The 16,415-nt window shown below is 49.2% G+C and overlaps 1 protein-coding gene across 1 annotated transcript; it reads right to left on the bottom strand.

The window, feature by feature from the left end:
• Window positions 1–2,860: 2,860 nt before the first annotated feature.
• On the bottom strand, window positions 2,861–10,591 carry LOC119113075 (platelet-activating factor acetylhydrolase IB subunit gamma). Its single transcript, XM_037237400.1, has 5 exons — window positions 10,314–10,591; window positions 6,571–6,777; window positions 5,891–6,013; window positions 4,669–4,857; window positions 2,861–3,971 (listed from the first exon to the last, which is right to left on the bottom strand). The coding sequence occupies exons 1-5, from the start codon at window positions 10,371–10,373 to the stop codon at window positions 3,882–3,884; spliced, it is 669 nt and encodes a 222-aa protein (XP_037093295.1). The 5' UTR covers window positions 10,374–10,591; the 3' UTR covers window positions 2,861–3,881.
• Window positions 10,592–16,415: the final 5,824 nt, after the last annotated feature.

Genomic DNA, 16,415 nt, shown 5'->3' with positions numbered 1-16,415 from the left:
GGGAAGGCGCTCGCCGCTGAGGGCTCCAGTGATGCGGAGCGGCGCTCGTCGCTGCGGAGCTCTGGTGATAGGGAGCGGCACCCGCCGATATGAGCCACCGCTGCCGCAGACTGTGTACCTACTGCCGGAGGACTAGACCACTCGGAGTGTGTCCGAATCTGGTCGAACTCCAACGAAATCGAACGAAGTCGAAATTATAAAATGGGTTCTCGCTTATGGCGGATCGATTGGTGAAGGCTGCATGCCGATCGGTGCCGTAGGCTCGGAGCATGGCCTGTCTGCAAACCCATTTTCCCGCTTTTTGCATTTTTGTTGACCTTTGACCCAACCCAATGACACCATGTTCTGGAAAGGACAGGTTATCGACTAAGCAACATCGAATGGTGAAGGTTGCATGCCAATCGGTGGCACACGCTCGGAGCATGGTTTGTCAACGGATTTGGTCGGCCATTTAGTCCCTTCCGTGCGCATCCACTTTCGCCCAGCAGTCGACCGGCTGACCGAGACTCGGCGCCGCGCCGCCCGGACGAGCTACATCTCATGTGACCCCTCGTGGGCACCCGTGACCCCTGGTGACACACTCGTGTCCTTCACGACTGACACTCTGCGTATGCCATCATTGGAGGTGAACCTGTCTCCTAAGTCTGCTTGCTCCCGTCAAGCAAATAGTAGATTGAAGACAGACTCAACGCTGATAAGTGATTCGTACCATCCGTATAGTTCACCCGTACGGAGGCGTACGATGCTGGTGCGCAGTGGACCTCCCGCAACATGCCTGAGCATGACCCACGGCGGGCCTCAGTAGGGGGAGGGGTACCCATGAGGCACGGCTGAGGCACATCCATCGTCGGCCGGCACGTGCGGCTGCTGATGGCCCCGGCTGCCTCCATTGTGCACGATTGCGCTGTAAAGCACGTCTAGAGGGTCTGATGGGGTATGTCTTCTATTGTTATGTATCAGATCTATAGGGTCTGATAAGGTATATAGTCATGCATCAGGTCTATAGGGTCCGATAGGGTCTGTCATCTATAGTCATGTATCAGATCTATAGGGTCTGATAAGGTCTATCATCTATAGCCATCTTTCAGGTCTGTAGGGCTTGATGGACATTTGGGTTGATGTCGACCAGTTTTCCGAAGTCTTCCTTGTTCGTTGCGATGTGGTGGTGTGCAAAATGGCGCGCGGACGAAATGGTGCAGAGCAAACTCAACGCGAGCGCAGTGCAAGCATAGCCATCTTATCGTTGCAGAACCCACTCATGTCGCGTTGCTGATATGCCATGAACTTTGAACAAGGATGATCCAGGAGCGTAGCCTCTTGCAACTTTCCATCCTCGCCGCAAGGTGGCTAGATCGACCGACGTCCGACCACACGTATGTACCTATGTCATGACGGGTGCAGCACGCTTACCTCGTCTCAAATAGTAATCAAGCGTCATACGCTATTCATCACGCCGTGTGGAGAATGCTTGAGGCATATCACTGCAATCTACGAAGAAACCTACCACAGTGGGGCTAGGCGATAAGTACTTACCAGTTCCGTTACTTTCACAGCTAAATTGCTACGTTGTTAATTCTGCAATGTCAGTACACCGGTATTCCACTTCATCCATGCTGACAAGCAACCCACTTCAGTGCGTGTACGTAATGCTAAGTTACATTCGTTGCTAAAAAAAGGGCGTAGGTGAATGCCGCGCCGGCCACACCGCAGCGCACGTCCGCGGCTGATGGGTGCGTCGCCCGGGCCCGCCGCTGCCGTGCTGCATGAGCCACGCCTCTCCCCGGCATTGTACAATTTGCTCACCATTGTACCTGCTTTATATGATACATTGTCCGCTTTATAACACTATACCTGCTTTACGCGGTCGACGGGCGCCTATGTGTACTGAGCTGTTCAATACTGGCAGACACTGCTGTGTTCAGATCCATGACTGCTGGTGACGTACGGCTGGAGCCCGATACTGGAGGCCGGATGCAGCAGAACTCTTTGATGACATAGGGTTCGGACCAGGATTCTGGGACTCAGGCTGACTGTGCTGAGCTGTTGCTCTGTTGCTGTGACTATTTACGCTTTATTTGCCACCCGTACGGTCTCTGAAACTGTCGTCCGATTGCTCAGCCGCAGTGAAGTTTCTGCTCCGTGTCATCCCTCACGTCCGGTCGCTCAGTCTCTGAGCGACTGTGTAGCTGCCGGAAGGCACAGGTACCGTTAAGGATCTTCAGAGCCGGCCTTCATCCCATTAGCGCCAGCTCCCGGCGCCGGCCGTCCCAGAACGGCGAGACCCGGGACGTAACTCAGCGCACGTGCTGCGCGCGCGATACTTGCAATACGACGCGCGTGGCTTTCGTGTTAAAGGTCGCGTCTGGGGTGACATCGCAGGCTTATCCCGGGGCGTATCACACGCATCATGGGATGACTCGTGCTCAGCTCAAGCCCATGCTGCTCGTTAAGTGCTGAACGCCGACTGCGGTCTCCCAGAGCTATTGCATGGAGCATGGAGCCTGGTCGTTACAGGGTTCTGCCTGGCAGCGTTTGTGTGAAACGAAGAGCACGTGTCTTGCTTGAAATGCAGTTTCTCCCTCGCAATAAGCAAGTCCTCTTCCGTAAATCGTGTGCGGAATAAACAACATCGCAAACACTGACCACAAAGAAGTCAGCCTTTGCACGGAAAACACCGAGCTGGGCAAGCGATTGTGACCACCCGTGTACCCTAGGAAAGGCATCGCGCCATAAGTGTCGCTTACGCGGCGCAGCAAACTACACTATATTTTTTGGCAGCATTAACAGGAGTAAGAACCGTAGTGATGGCCGACAGGTCAGTCCCACGCGCGCTCTCCGACAGTCACAAATTTACACCAAGGAAACAGCATGCCCTTTATTCTGAGTTCTCGCGACACATACAGCGAACAAAATCAATGACACCGGAAGCACACACCATCCTCCAAACTCAGCTGACTCCCCCAGACTGTGACCACGGCGCTGAGGCCTCCATGGCCAGCAAGCCAAGAGCTGCTTCCGAAAATAGGACAGCGTTAGCAAGCCTAACACGGTGAAAAGGGGTCAGCCAAGGGTAGAGTACGAAAGGGCAGCGTTCGCAAGGCTTTTGTGAAACATCCACTGAAAGGCAATCGTTTCCACACCTCCACACGAAAAATCACAGATGTGGATCACACGGTGTACCATGCTCCATGCAAATTGCATACCGGCCCAACCCAGTGCGTTTGTATTGTCAGTTCCAGCATTGCAGCACCGCTTCTGGTGACAAGTGGAAGCAACCATCCCCACCACGCAACCAGAAAAGTGGCGTCTCTCCTTGGTGATTGGTGACCCTCTAGACGTACGCAATACAAACTAGGCTAAGTCGTTTGCAATGACACTTACAGCTAGCGAACAAAACAAAGTACTCCAGGAACCAGCGGCGTGCATATGGTTCACCTTCCCGACCACACACCCACAAAACAAGTCTAGCCAAAAACAACCGAGAGGAATGTGACCAACGGTCCTCCAAGGCGTTCGCCCCTCAGGTAATCGATGGGTTTCGCGCGGTGCCCCTCCTCCTCCCACCAGCCCTGCAGAGCCCAACGGACGTCTCCGCAGCCCCAAACACAAGAGCGGCCGTGGCATGAACCTGGCCACCACCCCGCACAGTACATAACCAAACGTGCCGACAACCGAACCAAGCGACTCCTGAGTAGCTCCTGGCCCCCTCGCTGCCGCTGCACTCGGAGGAGCGGGGCAGCGGAGGCCAACGGCGTCGATAGGAGCGTACTGGTCACACAGAAGCAGAACGTAATACTGACATAACCGCCCACTGGCCGGCGGTGGGTCGGGAGCCGTGCCACGGGGCAGCGGTGGCGCCATCTACGCGCCGGTCGCGCGGCCTATTCGCCAGTGGCGCCGTCTAGGCATTCCTTCTCGTTCAGAATTTGCAGAATCAGGTCGTACACGGGCTCGAACACCTTCGAGTAGCCCTGTGACAAACAAGAGCAGCAGTCAGACAGGTGGATCACTTGCAGAAACAACGACAGAGCCATACACCTGCTTGACTGGAGCGTGAGAAGGGTGCAACTGATGTGTCAAGCAGAGTAGAGAGCTGTTAACTGCAGCGCTCTGCTGTGGCCCGTTACCACACATCGCAGCTCGCCAATGCATCAGATGGCGTCCGTCACTCTCGCAGCAAGCCATGGTGCCACCCAACGCTACGAGTTCCTCCTGCCCTCCTCCCTTTCAGGTGGTCTCTGGCGCGCCAGACTGGTGCCGAGGACCAACTGCGGGGAGACGGGCCGGGCAGACCCGCGGCTGCCAGACCCGCCGACACACCCGCAGATCTCTGTCTTTTATACAATGGCGCTCCCGTGGTGTAAACCGTTACTGCGGTCATTGGGGCTGGGACGGCGCACATGGTGCGCTCCCCTCCCACGTGAGATACATTGTACTGACCTCCCACGTCAGCTGCAGGGACAAAGTTCGATGCAGTGCGCTGACCCCCGCAGTGAGGCCTACGGTCGTACCGCATCTGACCTCTGGCATGGGCGCAGGCCGTGTCCTGACCCGCGACACTTGTCTAAATGTGCTGACCCTCACAGTGAGCTACAGGTGTACTTACCTCCGACACGGCACACAAGCGTTGCACCGACGTCCCACATCAGGGACCGGCTGCGAACTGACCTCCGGTGTCAGATGCAGATAGTCGGCCATGTCCTGGTGGTCGATCTGCCCGTCGGCCGAAACCAGCTCGCTGTAGTCGGCCAGCAGCTGCGTCCGCTCCAGCGACGCCAGCCGCCCGGCCAGCAGCTCGTTAGTCTGCGCGTTCCGCTCCCGCAGGTGGTTCGGCTTCTCGCCGCGAGGTAGCAGGCCCTGTGGCGGAGGTCGGCGATTACATGCCGGTCGGCAGAACAACACGCGCGCGCACGCACGCACGCACGCACGCACGCACGCACGCACGCACGCACGCACGCACACACGCACACCACACACACACACACACACCACACACACACACACACACACACACACACACACACACACACACACACACACAGATATATATATATATATATATATATGTATATGTATATGTATATATATATATACATACATATATATATATATATATATATATATATATATATATATATATATATATATATATGTATCACCGAGGAAATAAACGGCTCAAAACGCGGAGTGAGCCATTCTCAACCAGGCTAGCAAATGTCACATGCTACCTAGTAACATACCAAGAGGTAGCCGGCGACGAAATGGTGGCAGAGGCGGAACATTTTGTCGACAAATGTTAATGCAACCAACACACCTGCAGCTATTGAAACGATTGATTTTTGCCCTGCTGACGTGTAAATCCCCCCCCCCCCCGCCATGTTTACCCTCTTCCACATCCCATGAGCATGCTCTGACTTATCCATGTGCGTACACTGGGTACCTGAACTCACGGTGCGGGGTCCGGGAGTTATTTCGGCAACAAGCTCCGTTTAGCTGGGTGGGCTCCCTGGAGATCCAGCTCAATACCCCGCATGAAAATGGCCAGGTAGTTGTCTCTGACTTGTGTGACTGATAGGCTTTACTGACACTGAGTGCTAGTAGCTAATTTGGATGGTCCTAGCGGGTTGTCATTGGCTGAAGTTGGCTATATCTTCTTTAACCCTCCACCTGTATGATTTGTCCTTGTCTGGTACAAATCGTACCGGATCTAAACCACCTCTTTGCGTGCTTCTGAATTTTGCTTTTACTTTTTAGCTAGGAGTGCTACGACTTGATTTTATGTTTTCTGGTGTTAACGTACGGCTCGTTGTGTAGCTGAGATAGAGCGAGGGGCGCTCCCGGTTACCTGTTCATGGGCAACGGCAAAGAAAAGAAAACGCAGCTGCATTACCATGACGATGACGAAGGCCTGCGGCTGCAGCTTCCGGATGACGTTCACGTTGGCCATGACGCCGTCGGCGATCTGCTCCGGCGAGAAGTTGAAGTTGTTGGTGCCCACCAGCAATACAACCACCTGCAGCATCGAATACGGCGCCCGTTTAACGAAGTTCGGAGAGTGACGTGATAAAAGTGGACACAGGCCGGAGGTCCAACTCACTGACGTGCTCCGTGCCTCAAGGAAGCGCACTTCAGGTCGTATGACTGCAGGTCCACAGCATATAACTATATTTGCATCTGAACAGTCTAACAAAGACAAGCAATGCAACAAAACCAAACACAAAAGGAACACATCCTTAGCGACGACCCATGTTGTGGGCGTCGATGATAAAAACAAGCGTTGCTTCTAGGCATCATCAGGTCAGAGCTGATTGTCGGGTGCTTCTCCAACTTTTGAAACCTGCGAGCGCTCGTTTTCGAAGTCTACTAGGATATTCTCAAGCTAAAATAAACTCGGATTTTTAACCTAACCGCGTTGCCACTTAAAAAGTTGTCCAAGCCCTCTAACCAGGTCTGACACCTGTTTTTAATTCCCTGCTGCAGAAGACACTCATCACGCATCGTAACATCGCGCTAGAACGCGCCATCCGCTCTCAGCGCGCAGGAGCGTGCCCGCCTCGCCGCTAGCTGTACCTTGGGGCAGAAGTTGTCCATCTCGCCGTGCGTGAGGCGCCAGAGCACGTGCTGCGTCTGGTCGCCGCCGATGCCGAAGTTAAGCGCGTGCAGCGGCGCGAAGCGGCGCTGCCACGTGTTTGAGTGCTGCAGGTGGTAGATGATGGAGTCGCCGACCAGCACCACGTCCGGCTCGCGCTCCTTCGCCTCGCTCACGAAGCGCCGGTGCTGTGGAGGGCGGCACATCGTTGGCGACAAGGCCACGGTAATCATGATGCTGCTGCTCCTGCTACTGATGATGATCATCATCATAATTACTATCTTGGCTGCTCTTATCACTCTCAATATCCTTATCCAGGTTTGATGGAACATCAAATATTTGCTCGTGCGGCGCTTAAGCATGTGACAGGTGGGAATCAGGTGGAAAGAAGGTGGAAAGAAAGAGGTGGAAATAAAATTTCTGCATCATGGTAATGTCAATTTCACCACAAGAAGGTTGATGGAATGAATAATTGCCAGTCAAATTCCACTGCCTCCAAATAGTTGCGTTCGAAGGTGACTGCTCAGGTCACGAAACTAGCGTCAGAATTGGGACAGCGGAGCTGTAAACGGCACACAACTTGTAGGTTTACCTGACAGCATTTGACATGTCACGAGTGGGAGTGCTTCATGGCAAAAGGCTAAAATAAACTGTATGGAGTTCACAGGGTTCAAGTCAGGTCACCACGACCTCGTGATTGGGCATCCGTGACCCAACAGGTCAGGTCATCTTATATCAGTCTTGTCTTGTGTTGCACACTCGATGTGACATTACATTATATCAGCATTACTGAAAACTGAAGTTTGATCTGGAGCATGTGGACGCCTCCCTGCCAACCCGATCCGACCTAGCGTCTCAGGTCATCGCGATTTATATTACAACAAAGTAAACACACGTTCTCAACTTCTGGCGATATTCTAGTACAGAAAAACACGCCTCGACATTTCTATTTGTTGGCCTTGATCACCGCACGGCTTATGAAATGGCAAGATTTAAATGACATTATTATGATGTTATGAATACCAAGGGACCTTTGAAATACTGTCTCCAATATACCTTTCCCAATTTTCGCGGCGTATAGCTCAGGAACTAGAGGGGCTTAGGTCTTAGGAAGGGCAAGATTATCAATAGCACCAAAAGGTCTTCAGGATGACTATTTCAGTTCAAAACCCCATAAAAATTTGGAACACTCCCTTTAAAGAAATGAGGACTAGAAAAGCCACGAATATTTCACACTGCAGTCTGTTACAAACCACACATGTAACATCCCATATCACCCATTGCTGTGTCATCGCAACAGCCCACCATGACATAAGGAATACATATGGCCTAGCAGATGGCTAAAATCCATCATTAATGGAGCCCTTACTCAGTAAATCTCTGGCAACCAACCAAGTGTTAAAGCCACCCCAGTGGTGCAGTTCGTTAAAGTGCATGCCAATGTATGTGGAAGGTCTATGGTTCAAGCCCGACTTCGGTCGAATTTTCCTTGACCAGCCTCATCAGCCAAAGAGATGGCAGCAACTGGGGAATCATCACACTGCTAAGGGATGAACACTGTATCAGATAGTGCCAGATGGGAGGCTTCAAAGGTATGGTCTGCCAATAAATGGACCTTTGGTCTGGTGGCATCTCATAAGGACACTGCTTAACTCATGCCACCATTGCAGTCCTCTGATTCACCAGGCATGAGCATCAGGACAGTCTTTCCATAGCACAAGAGCCACCTGGGGGCTTGAAAGCAGACATTTGGTCATGACTGTCCTGCAAGGGTGCCAAAATATGAAAGCTCTGCCACATATATAGTGTGTGCAAAATAAACAGAGTAGTTGCATGCATATAAGCAGAAAAGTCCTAGTGAAACACAAAAATATGCTTTACAAAGGGTATCAGGTGCTGCATTAAAACGGAGTCTGAATATCTCCAACAGATGCTCCTGCCAGCTGGTCACCTGGCATATTCCAGCATTACTTCATCAATTTCTTGCAGCAATGCTTTCATTAATGCTTCTTATTTAATAAATGCATTTATGAATACCATGCTGATAATCTTGCCACTAGTTTCATCACCATTATATGGCTGCAGATATCAATGATCCATCAGATGCAATCCCTCTTCAATGATGCAACAAAAATGCATCAAGCCATGCCATAGACCTTAGCATTAAACAAATGTGCAAACAAACCTGAAAAAAACTGTTGGTACATGGTTTGCCCTAAGGCATTAGCCATATAATAATGGATTAATAATTAATAAAGTAATCATTATATACAAAGGCTATGATGACACAAAGTCAGTTAATTCAAACATCAGCCTGGGTGTTGATCAGCAGGTACATGCTAACCTATTTGATCCATTTAATGGTTTTTATGTACAAATAGCAGGCAATTGGATAGTTTGACGTCTAGCCTGACCTGATCTGACATTATTAGTAACCTTTAGTAATCTTTAAACCAAAATGTCACAGTCATACTGTGAGATTCAAACCCACTGACAACATTTTGATCTTGCAATAGTTGTCAAATGGCCAAATGAAATGAAAGATGCAGAGAGTGGGAAGTACTTTGATGAAGCCAGAAATGCCACCAAATGATGTAATGATCAGTATGCCAGCATGGTAAACAGCAGTGTTAAAATTTGGCACACAAATTAAAATTGATAGACACATGTTTGTCACGAGTAGCACAACTATGAAATCCATAGAATATACACCTATTTTTATTCTTGAAGACTGTTATACAAAACACATCAAATTATTGGCTGGGCAATGGGGTAAGACAGCAAACATCAAAATTGTATACACTAACAATAGAATTGCATGTGATTGAGCAAAAACATTCCATAAAACCATGAAACATTTCAAGCCTGTAAGTTAGCAATTTACTTATAAATAGCATAGCATAATGCACACCTTGAACATGCAGACTCATGTAACACAGACACTACAACCAAAAATTATTCAGGGAGGGATCTGTTTTAACTTCTTAATTGACAGTACAAGTTGCTCATACAAGAGATAAGCCATTTATTCAGAGCACAATCCATAAAAAGAGCCATGACCACAAACATCACATAAAAGAAGATTAATTTCACTTACATGTTGCATGCTTATATGGGCAGGTGATGCCTTCACAGGCTTGTTTATACCGAGATATTGCACGTTGCCACACAAATCCAAAATTGAGTCCTGCTCTAATCAGATGTGTGCCTCATGAGCAAGTGATCCAGAGGTGATATGGCTTTTCCAGCAGCTCTCCACAGACAATGAGGGACTAATCATAATGCAGGGTCTGACATGGTAAGTAAAAAGTTTGTTGTATCCATGTAAACACTTAAAGTAAGCTGTACTTAAGTTTACAGCATACCTTATCTGTTTTGACCTGAAACTAACATTATCACAAGAGTGCTGCTCCACAAACTCTGACTAGCCCTAATGGTTTATGGAGCATTTATTACCAAATGGAGCCAAAGCCAGACACCAATTAACAAAGTAGAAGCATGTTCTAGGCCTTAAGCAAATTTACCACATGGTATCAGCCTACTACATCTAACTTCTACATAACCAGGCATATAATACTCACCACTGACCTATATTCCACAATTTATAGCACAGCATGTAGATAGTCATACTTGTACACATCATCAATATGGCTGAGGGCAGTGAAGATTCTATGAGATGCTTAAGATGGACTTTTCAGCTGTAAACCCTGAATGATAAACTTACCATGCTCATCCATCTCCCATCTCCCTGAACATCTTCCAATATTGTGGGCTCTGCAGCCATGGCTGATACTGATAAATAAGCAGCTGGAGACAGCAGACTGGAGTAAACACAGACCGGAAAAGGGTACAAAAGCAATGCACGTCAAATCAATTAGATCGTTTGCCGGCTCACTGTGGCAAAGGCACCGAATTGCGGTCTCGACGAAAATATTTGCAGCCTTCCGCTCCTCCTTAATTACGAAAACCCCGAATACTAAAACCCTATCGAAAATTGGAGCTAAGGCCAGTGCGCCAGGATGGAGATAGTTGCGCTATATTTGTAGCTGAGGTTTGATTAATTTCTATTCAAAGGACTGGTTCGGTGCCACGCCCAGAAAGTTACGTCATAAAGTACTAAAGCCCAAGTTTTCCAGTCGAGCGAAGTCTACCTGAGTAGTCAAAACATTTTCAATGTGAGCGGGCTCCTCCAGGACTCTGCTGGCCTCCAGGCTCCTAAGACACGAAATTTTGCAACAGCCGAAAGCAAATACATGCGAAAAACTGCTGCGTACGAGTTTTGAAGGCCCGTATCAACGGCAAGCCCTCCTGCGGTGGCGGCCGGATGTTTACCGCGGCAATCGCAACACTCATTTATCACTTTCTAACATGATACATGGCGTGGCGTGGCATGGCACAGTGACGTCGAACTGAGCGAGCGGTCTGCTCGCCTCAAATCATTTGCTGAGAATAGCATCAGAAGGCGAATAGATCCTGTCGTGTATTTGCTCCCGGTAGCGCTCAAACCACTAGATTTTCAACGGATAACTCCAGCGTGATGATCTCTTGAGCGCGGAATCCAGAACACAGATGGACATGAACCACATGAAGGTTGAACGAGGCCAGCAGTCAAAGGTTGACAGTCGACCGCCCATGACAAGGCTCAATATCAAACACCAACACTTTTAAGTGAGGACAGATGATCAACAGATGAGACCCAACAGACGGGATTTGGGTCCAAGTGAGGTCACCTTACACCCTGCTCAACGGCAATGGAAATTTAAAATAAAATGAGCATATCGTCGGCGCTCACTTCCTGATACAGATCATTCGGATAAACAATGAAGTCTTGCAGATGCTCGCGTGCACGAATGAAATCATCATCGTGTGGAATGTTCCCGGCCCTGGCCCCGTGTCTGCTCCCCTGGTGTCCTTCCGCGAACGGCGGCGCCAGCTTCCGACGAAAGGCTAATTGCGTGGCGTGGTCTGCAGTCTAAGGTCGAACGGAGCGAGCGGTCCGCTCGTGAAGAGCCTTTGCCTGAGAATAGCAGCGGAGAGGGCATTGTTCCGCGAACGCGCGACTCCATTCGACGGCAGTTCTGCCGCGGCGCGCGACCGCTCGCTTGTCGGAGCGGCCGACCGGCGATGGCCGCGAATGGCCTCTCTCCTAGCCTTGCCAGACTCAAGCTAAAGTAGTTATTGACTGATTCGGCTGGTCTTGCAAGTCCATTGGCGCCTCATTGTTAGTTGATATTCAGTGAACGGCAGCCCGTTCGGACGCCTCAGTTAGTTAGACCACCTGCCTTCCAATTTACCCGCCCGCTGCGGGATGGGGCTGAGAGTTACCTTATTCTGATTTCACGATCGCCTGCGGCCGATGGCAGCGGTCTTGTTTAAGCTCAGGTAACGCCAGAGATCGGACGGACCGCTCCGAACGTTGTGGCACGTCATGCTTTCACTGCAAACTCTTGCCGTTCACTGGGGGTCTCACAATCGGACGACGGGACCAGGGCTCACGCGATAAGTACTGCTTAGTGTGGGTAGTAACTCCATGAGTCATTCAGTCAAAATGTGTGAACTTATGGGTGCAAAATGCTCTCGCTCAGCAACACCAGGTTTGAATTACACAAAAAATGGATTATGAGTTGAGGTTTCTTTTGTTAAGACCTCCAATATAAGAAGGGGCACTGGTTAAAGAGAATGTTCAACGTTTCAATATGTTGAAGCAAGCATAAGATACGATGGAATAAGCTTACGCACGCCAGATATGAACAACTCGGCAATTATATTTGGCTTGGCCTTGGTCGTTGCATGGCTAATGAAATGCATCATTTGAATCGCGTTATTAAAGCGTCATGGATGCTTAGGTGACCTTGAAATACTCTGCCCGTAAAAGGCTACATTTATTCGCGGGAGCGAAGCTCAGAACTAGAGGAATTTAGGTCTTAAGAAGTGCAGGGAGGTGAACTGTACTATATGATTTTCGAGATGGTTGTTTTCTTTCAAAGCCCATACCAATGTGAAGCACTTCCTGTAAAACGACGTAGCAGAGCTAGATAATGTTCATATTGACGGTATTTAAGTTTAACATTCCCTAATGTAAGCCAACAGTGATACTCCAATAGTGATACCAATCGTGAATAGTGATAGATCATACCTGAGCCTAGGTCGAAGGGATTGGCTGTAATTATGAACTTAATTGGTATACTGGCAAAGAAACTATCTCAGATATGTATCGCTTCGCCTAACACTCCGTCGTTACATCACCTTGGACGCTTCCATGGAAGTTCCCCTCGCTGACAACCATGGCCTGACGTTGACATGTCATAGGCCAGCGACCTTACAATGTCCTAAAACAGCTCTTGCCTACTGTGTCCCTCATTTGTCTCGCTTCAGCTGTTTGCGACACGGAGCGCACGTGCACGCAGTAGCATGCTCTGTGCAGGGTACACAGGCCCAGCTTCTCACACACAACACTGTACCCACTTCTTGCGCGATAACGTGTATCACATGTCACAGATTATGCAGTGCGTAGTGTCGTCTTGATCTTGCTGGAATACTTTTCCGTCTTGCTCCTTGTTTTGAGGGTCCTCCTTATTTAGCCATGCCTTCTGTGTTTAGCTGGCCTGTTTGCTCGCCGCTCTTACTTCCATAATTTTCATGGTTGGAGATTAGGTACGGACAGTGGCCTGTTCCGCACGACGGCACCTTTCTATCTTCTCAGTGGCCCTATCTCCTTTAGAACCTCTATCTTTAGAGTGGCCCCGAGCTTTCCAGGAAGGCTGCAGCTGCTGGCTGCTCAATGATATCCGCAGACTTGTGAGTCGATTCCACCGAGCCCCAGGCAAGGATGATTGCTGTGACGCTCGAGAGACACGCAGAACTGTCCGCTACAGGGCTGTCTTCTGTGGCTTTGTCACCGGCATTTACGCAAGCTCCGTCGTCCGCAGGCTACGTCTCAGCCAGCTTCAGCTCCTAAAAAGATTGGTTCCAGGTCTGAACGTCGGTGCTGGGCCCAGGAGCATCCCCCTCCTCCTCGGTCAGCTGCGATGGCGCAGTCACCTTTATTGAAGACTCTTGTTTTACCGGAACATGTCGCGGAAGCTTTGGAGCCGTTGATGACTTGGTTCCTCGCAGCAAGCGGCGCAGGAGATCTGGGCCACTTCATGTTCCGTCACACGCCTTGCGGAATTGACACGCATCGAGCTATTCACCGCATTATTGGGGCTCTCTACAGCGACTTGAATACCGCTACATCCGGCTGTTGCATACGATGAGTTGAGTGCGGCGGGAATCTTGTCACGTCGTTTTTCCGAGCCAATCCGATAACTTGGAGCGACTTGCGGCCATGATGGTCATTGATGATGATGACGTGTTTGCCCTTCGCTGATGGCCTCACCCCAGCCATGGAGCAGCGAAACGAACTGTCAGGAAACCTCCTGATCGCTTCCGCCGGACTTCGTGCAGGCTCCCACTGAGCCTGACTGTGCGCCCGTTCATCAGGCTTGGGATCATCTTCATCTTACCAAAGACGAAGATGGGAGGTAAGTACACGCCAGCAACGCCACTATGCACACAGAGCAGTGACCGTTTTGCCGCGTCTCCGCTGATCATTTTGCCCACTCTTTTCACATCTTTGAATCTACTATCTTGATCGGCGTCTGTATGGTAGTCACACCAATCTCAACCACATTCCAAATGGGGAGTCGACCGTATTCGCCGCCGTTCAGCACTGACACGTATACTCCAAAGTACCTTTGCACCTGGGGGCCTGTTCAACCCGACGGCTAGGGCTAGGCTGGTCGCCTCCAACTGTCAGCTGTGGGTGATGACGCAGCAATCCCTGGCACCGGCTTTTCCCAGCCATCCATGCTTTCTTGTTGAATTGAATTTTGAGATTCATCTTTCCAGCAATCTCGCATGCTATGCGTCCACATGTGTGAATCCATGAAGAAGCCTCTCCATTTCTTTGATATTTTGGATCAGTTGCTTTTCCGTTTCTTTAGGAATATCTGAAGATCATCCGAGACATCCTTGCATGTGTACCTTTCTGTCTCGGTGACGACGCAACATTGTTATCGATATCTTGTACATCTCAGAGACCTTATGCGGCGAAGAACCACTACAGATAGCTTGAAGAGCTTTCATGAGTCTTCCTTGGTCATACGCTACTCGGTTTGATGTCCTAGCTCTGCATCGGGCCATGTGACAAGTCTGAAAATGCCAGATGGGAAAAGATGAGGAAATGACAGGAGCAAATAGGATGATAACCTGTGGGAAGGCTGCTGTGACAATGCATTGTGTTGACGGTGGAGCGTGCTTTATAGTAATACGATCGGAAACTGTTCAATGCGTTGGGAGGCGGTGGGAATGAAATTAAGCCCCTGAGAGTTTTCCTAAAGGAAGATATCAAAGCAGTTTAACACCGCCAAATTTTAAGTAGTTAACGGCAAGATCGTTCCGATCTCCATAGGCAGAAGAAATATAATAATAATATATAATAGTATGCAAATAATATGAATAAAGCACATATCTCCAAACTCTCTCTTTCTCCCTCAGCCTCTATATCTCTCTCCTCTCTCTCTCTCTCTCGCTCCTTCTCTCTCTCTATCTCTCTCGCCTAGAGCTCCTTCTCTCTCTCTTCTCTCTCCTCTCTCTCTCTCTCTCTCTCTCTCTCTCCGACTCTCCCTCCTCTCTCTCTCTCTCTCTCTCTCTCTCTCTCTCATCTCTCTCTCTCTCTCCTCTCCCTTCTATCTCTCTATCTCTCTCTCTATGCATCTATATATCGATATCTATATATATATATTGCAATATATTATCTCTCTCTCTATATATATATATATATATATATATGTATATATATATATAGGGCTGGAAATTTCTAATAGACCGCAAAATAAAGTGATGAACGACCTCAAAGGGTAGGGTTTTACAAAAATATTTTTCATGGACTAAAAGTTGAAAAAGATCAGAGGACCAGTATCGAATAGCCGCTGGGAAAAGGCGACCCATAGGGCGCCTTTACAGACCGATACAGGGGTATCTTTTCCATACGTACTAAAGTAAATTAGTTGGAGCGTAACGAATCGAAATTAGACAATCGTAACGCGCTGACAAACAACATTATACAACTAGTAAAATATATGATAATATGCGACCAAATGTGCAACAATATGTACGCCCGATATTTTGCTAGATATTTGCAGCTTTCTTGATCTGTGTTTCCTTGTATTTTTTCCTTGTATATACCAAAAAAGAAGAAATTCTTCTTCGTGCTATAGTTTCTAGATCAGCCGATAGGGGGATGGGACGTCTTACCCACCGGAGCATCCCTCAGAAAGCTTCAATACCCAGGGAAAGCAGACCGCCAGGCGTTTGCAGCGACCGTTTTATGCGACGGTATCGTGTCAACACTTTCATTGAACTCTGTTTACGTGGATTGAGGAGCCGGGGCATTCTGCAGGGCAGTCTCGTTTTGCATTCGGGTAATACATACATACATAATATTATGAACACTTGAGTGCCGTATTTGAATCCCAAATGTGACGTACGTATAACTAAATAGCATGACAATGATAATTTCAAGGCTTATGTTGTCACCTGTATAATGTTGCCTTTCAAAATGTCCATCGCACAATGGCCGGGTCACGCAGGGCGACTATCCTGCATCGGCTTGGCCCAAGTATGCATCCACCAAGCAATCTTATTGAGGTGTATTTTCTTCGGGCGTGTAAGTACAATTCTACGATGCGTCCTCCATCAGGACCGGAATCAGGCAGCTCCCTGCCAGCACTGCAAGAATCACGCATACAGCTTGAGTCTCGCATGCGGGACCATGCAAGAGCCG

The sequence above is a fragment of the Pollicipes pollicipes genome, unplaced genomic scaffold (assembly GCF_011947565.3).
Source record: "Pollicipes pollicipes isolate AB1234 unplaced genomic scaffold, Ppol_2.1 Scaffold_2555;HRSCAF=2994_pilon_pilon_pilon, whole genome shotgun sequence".
Lineage (NCBI taxonomy): Eukaryota > Metazoa > Arthropoda > Thecostraca > Pollicipedomorpha > Pollicipedidae > Pollicipes > Pollicipes pollicipes.
This window is presented reverse-complemented; position numbering and strand designations above follow the sequence as displayed.

Bases quoted from the DNA above. Each gene is read 5' to 3' on its own strand.
- LOC119113075 (XM_037237400.1), bottom strand. From the start codon at position 10,373: ATGGCTGCAGAGCCCACAATATTGGAAGATGTTCAGGGAGATGGGAGA. The intron at 6,014-6,570 runs GTACAGCTAGCG...TCGATGCTGCAG, and splicing joins TGGACAACTTCTGCCCCAAG to GTGGTTGTATTGCTGGTGGG. The intron at 4,858-5,890 runs GTAATGCAGCTG...CCTCCGCCACAG, and splicing joins AGGCCTTCGTCATCGTCATG to GGCCTGCTACCTCGCGGCGA.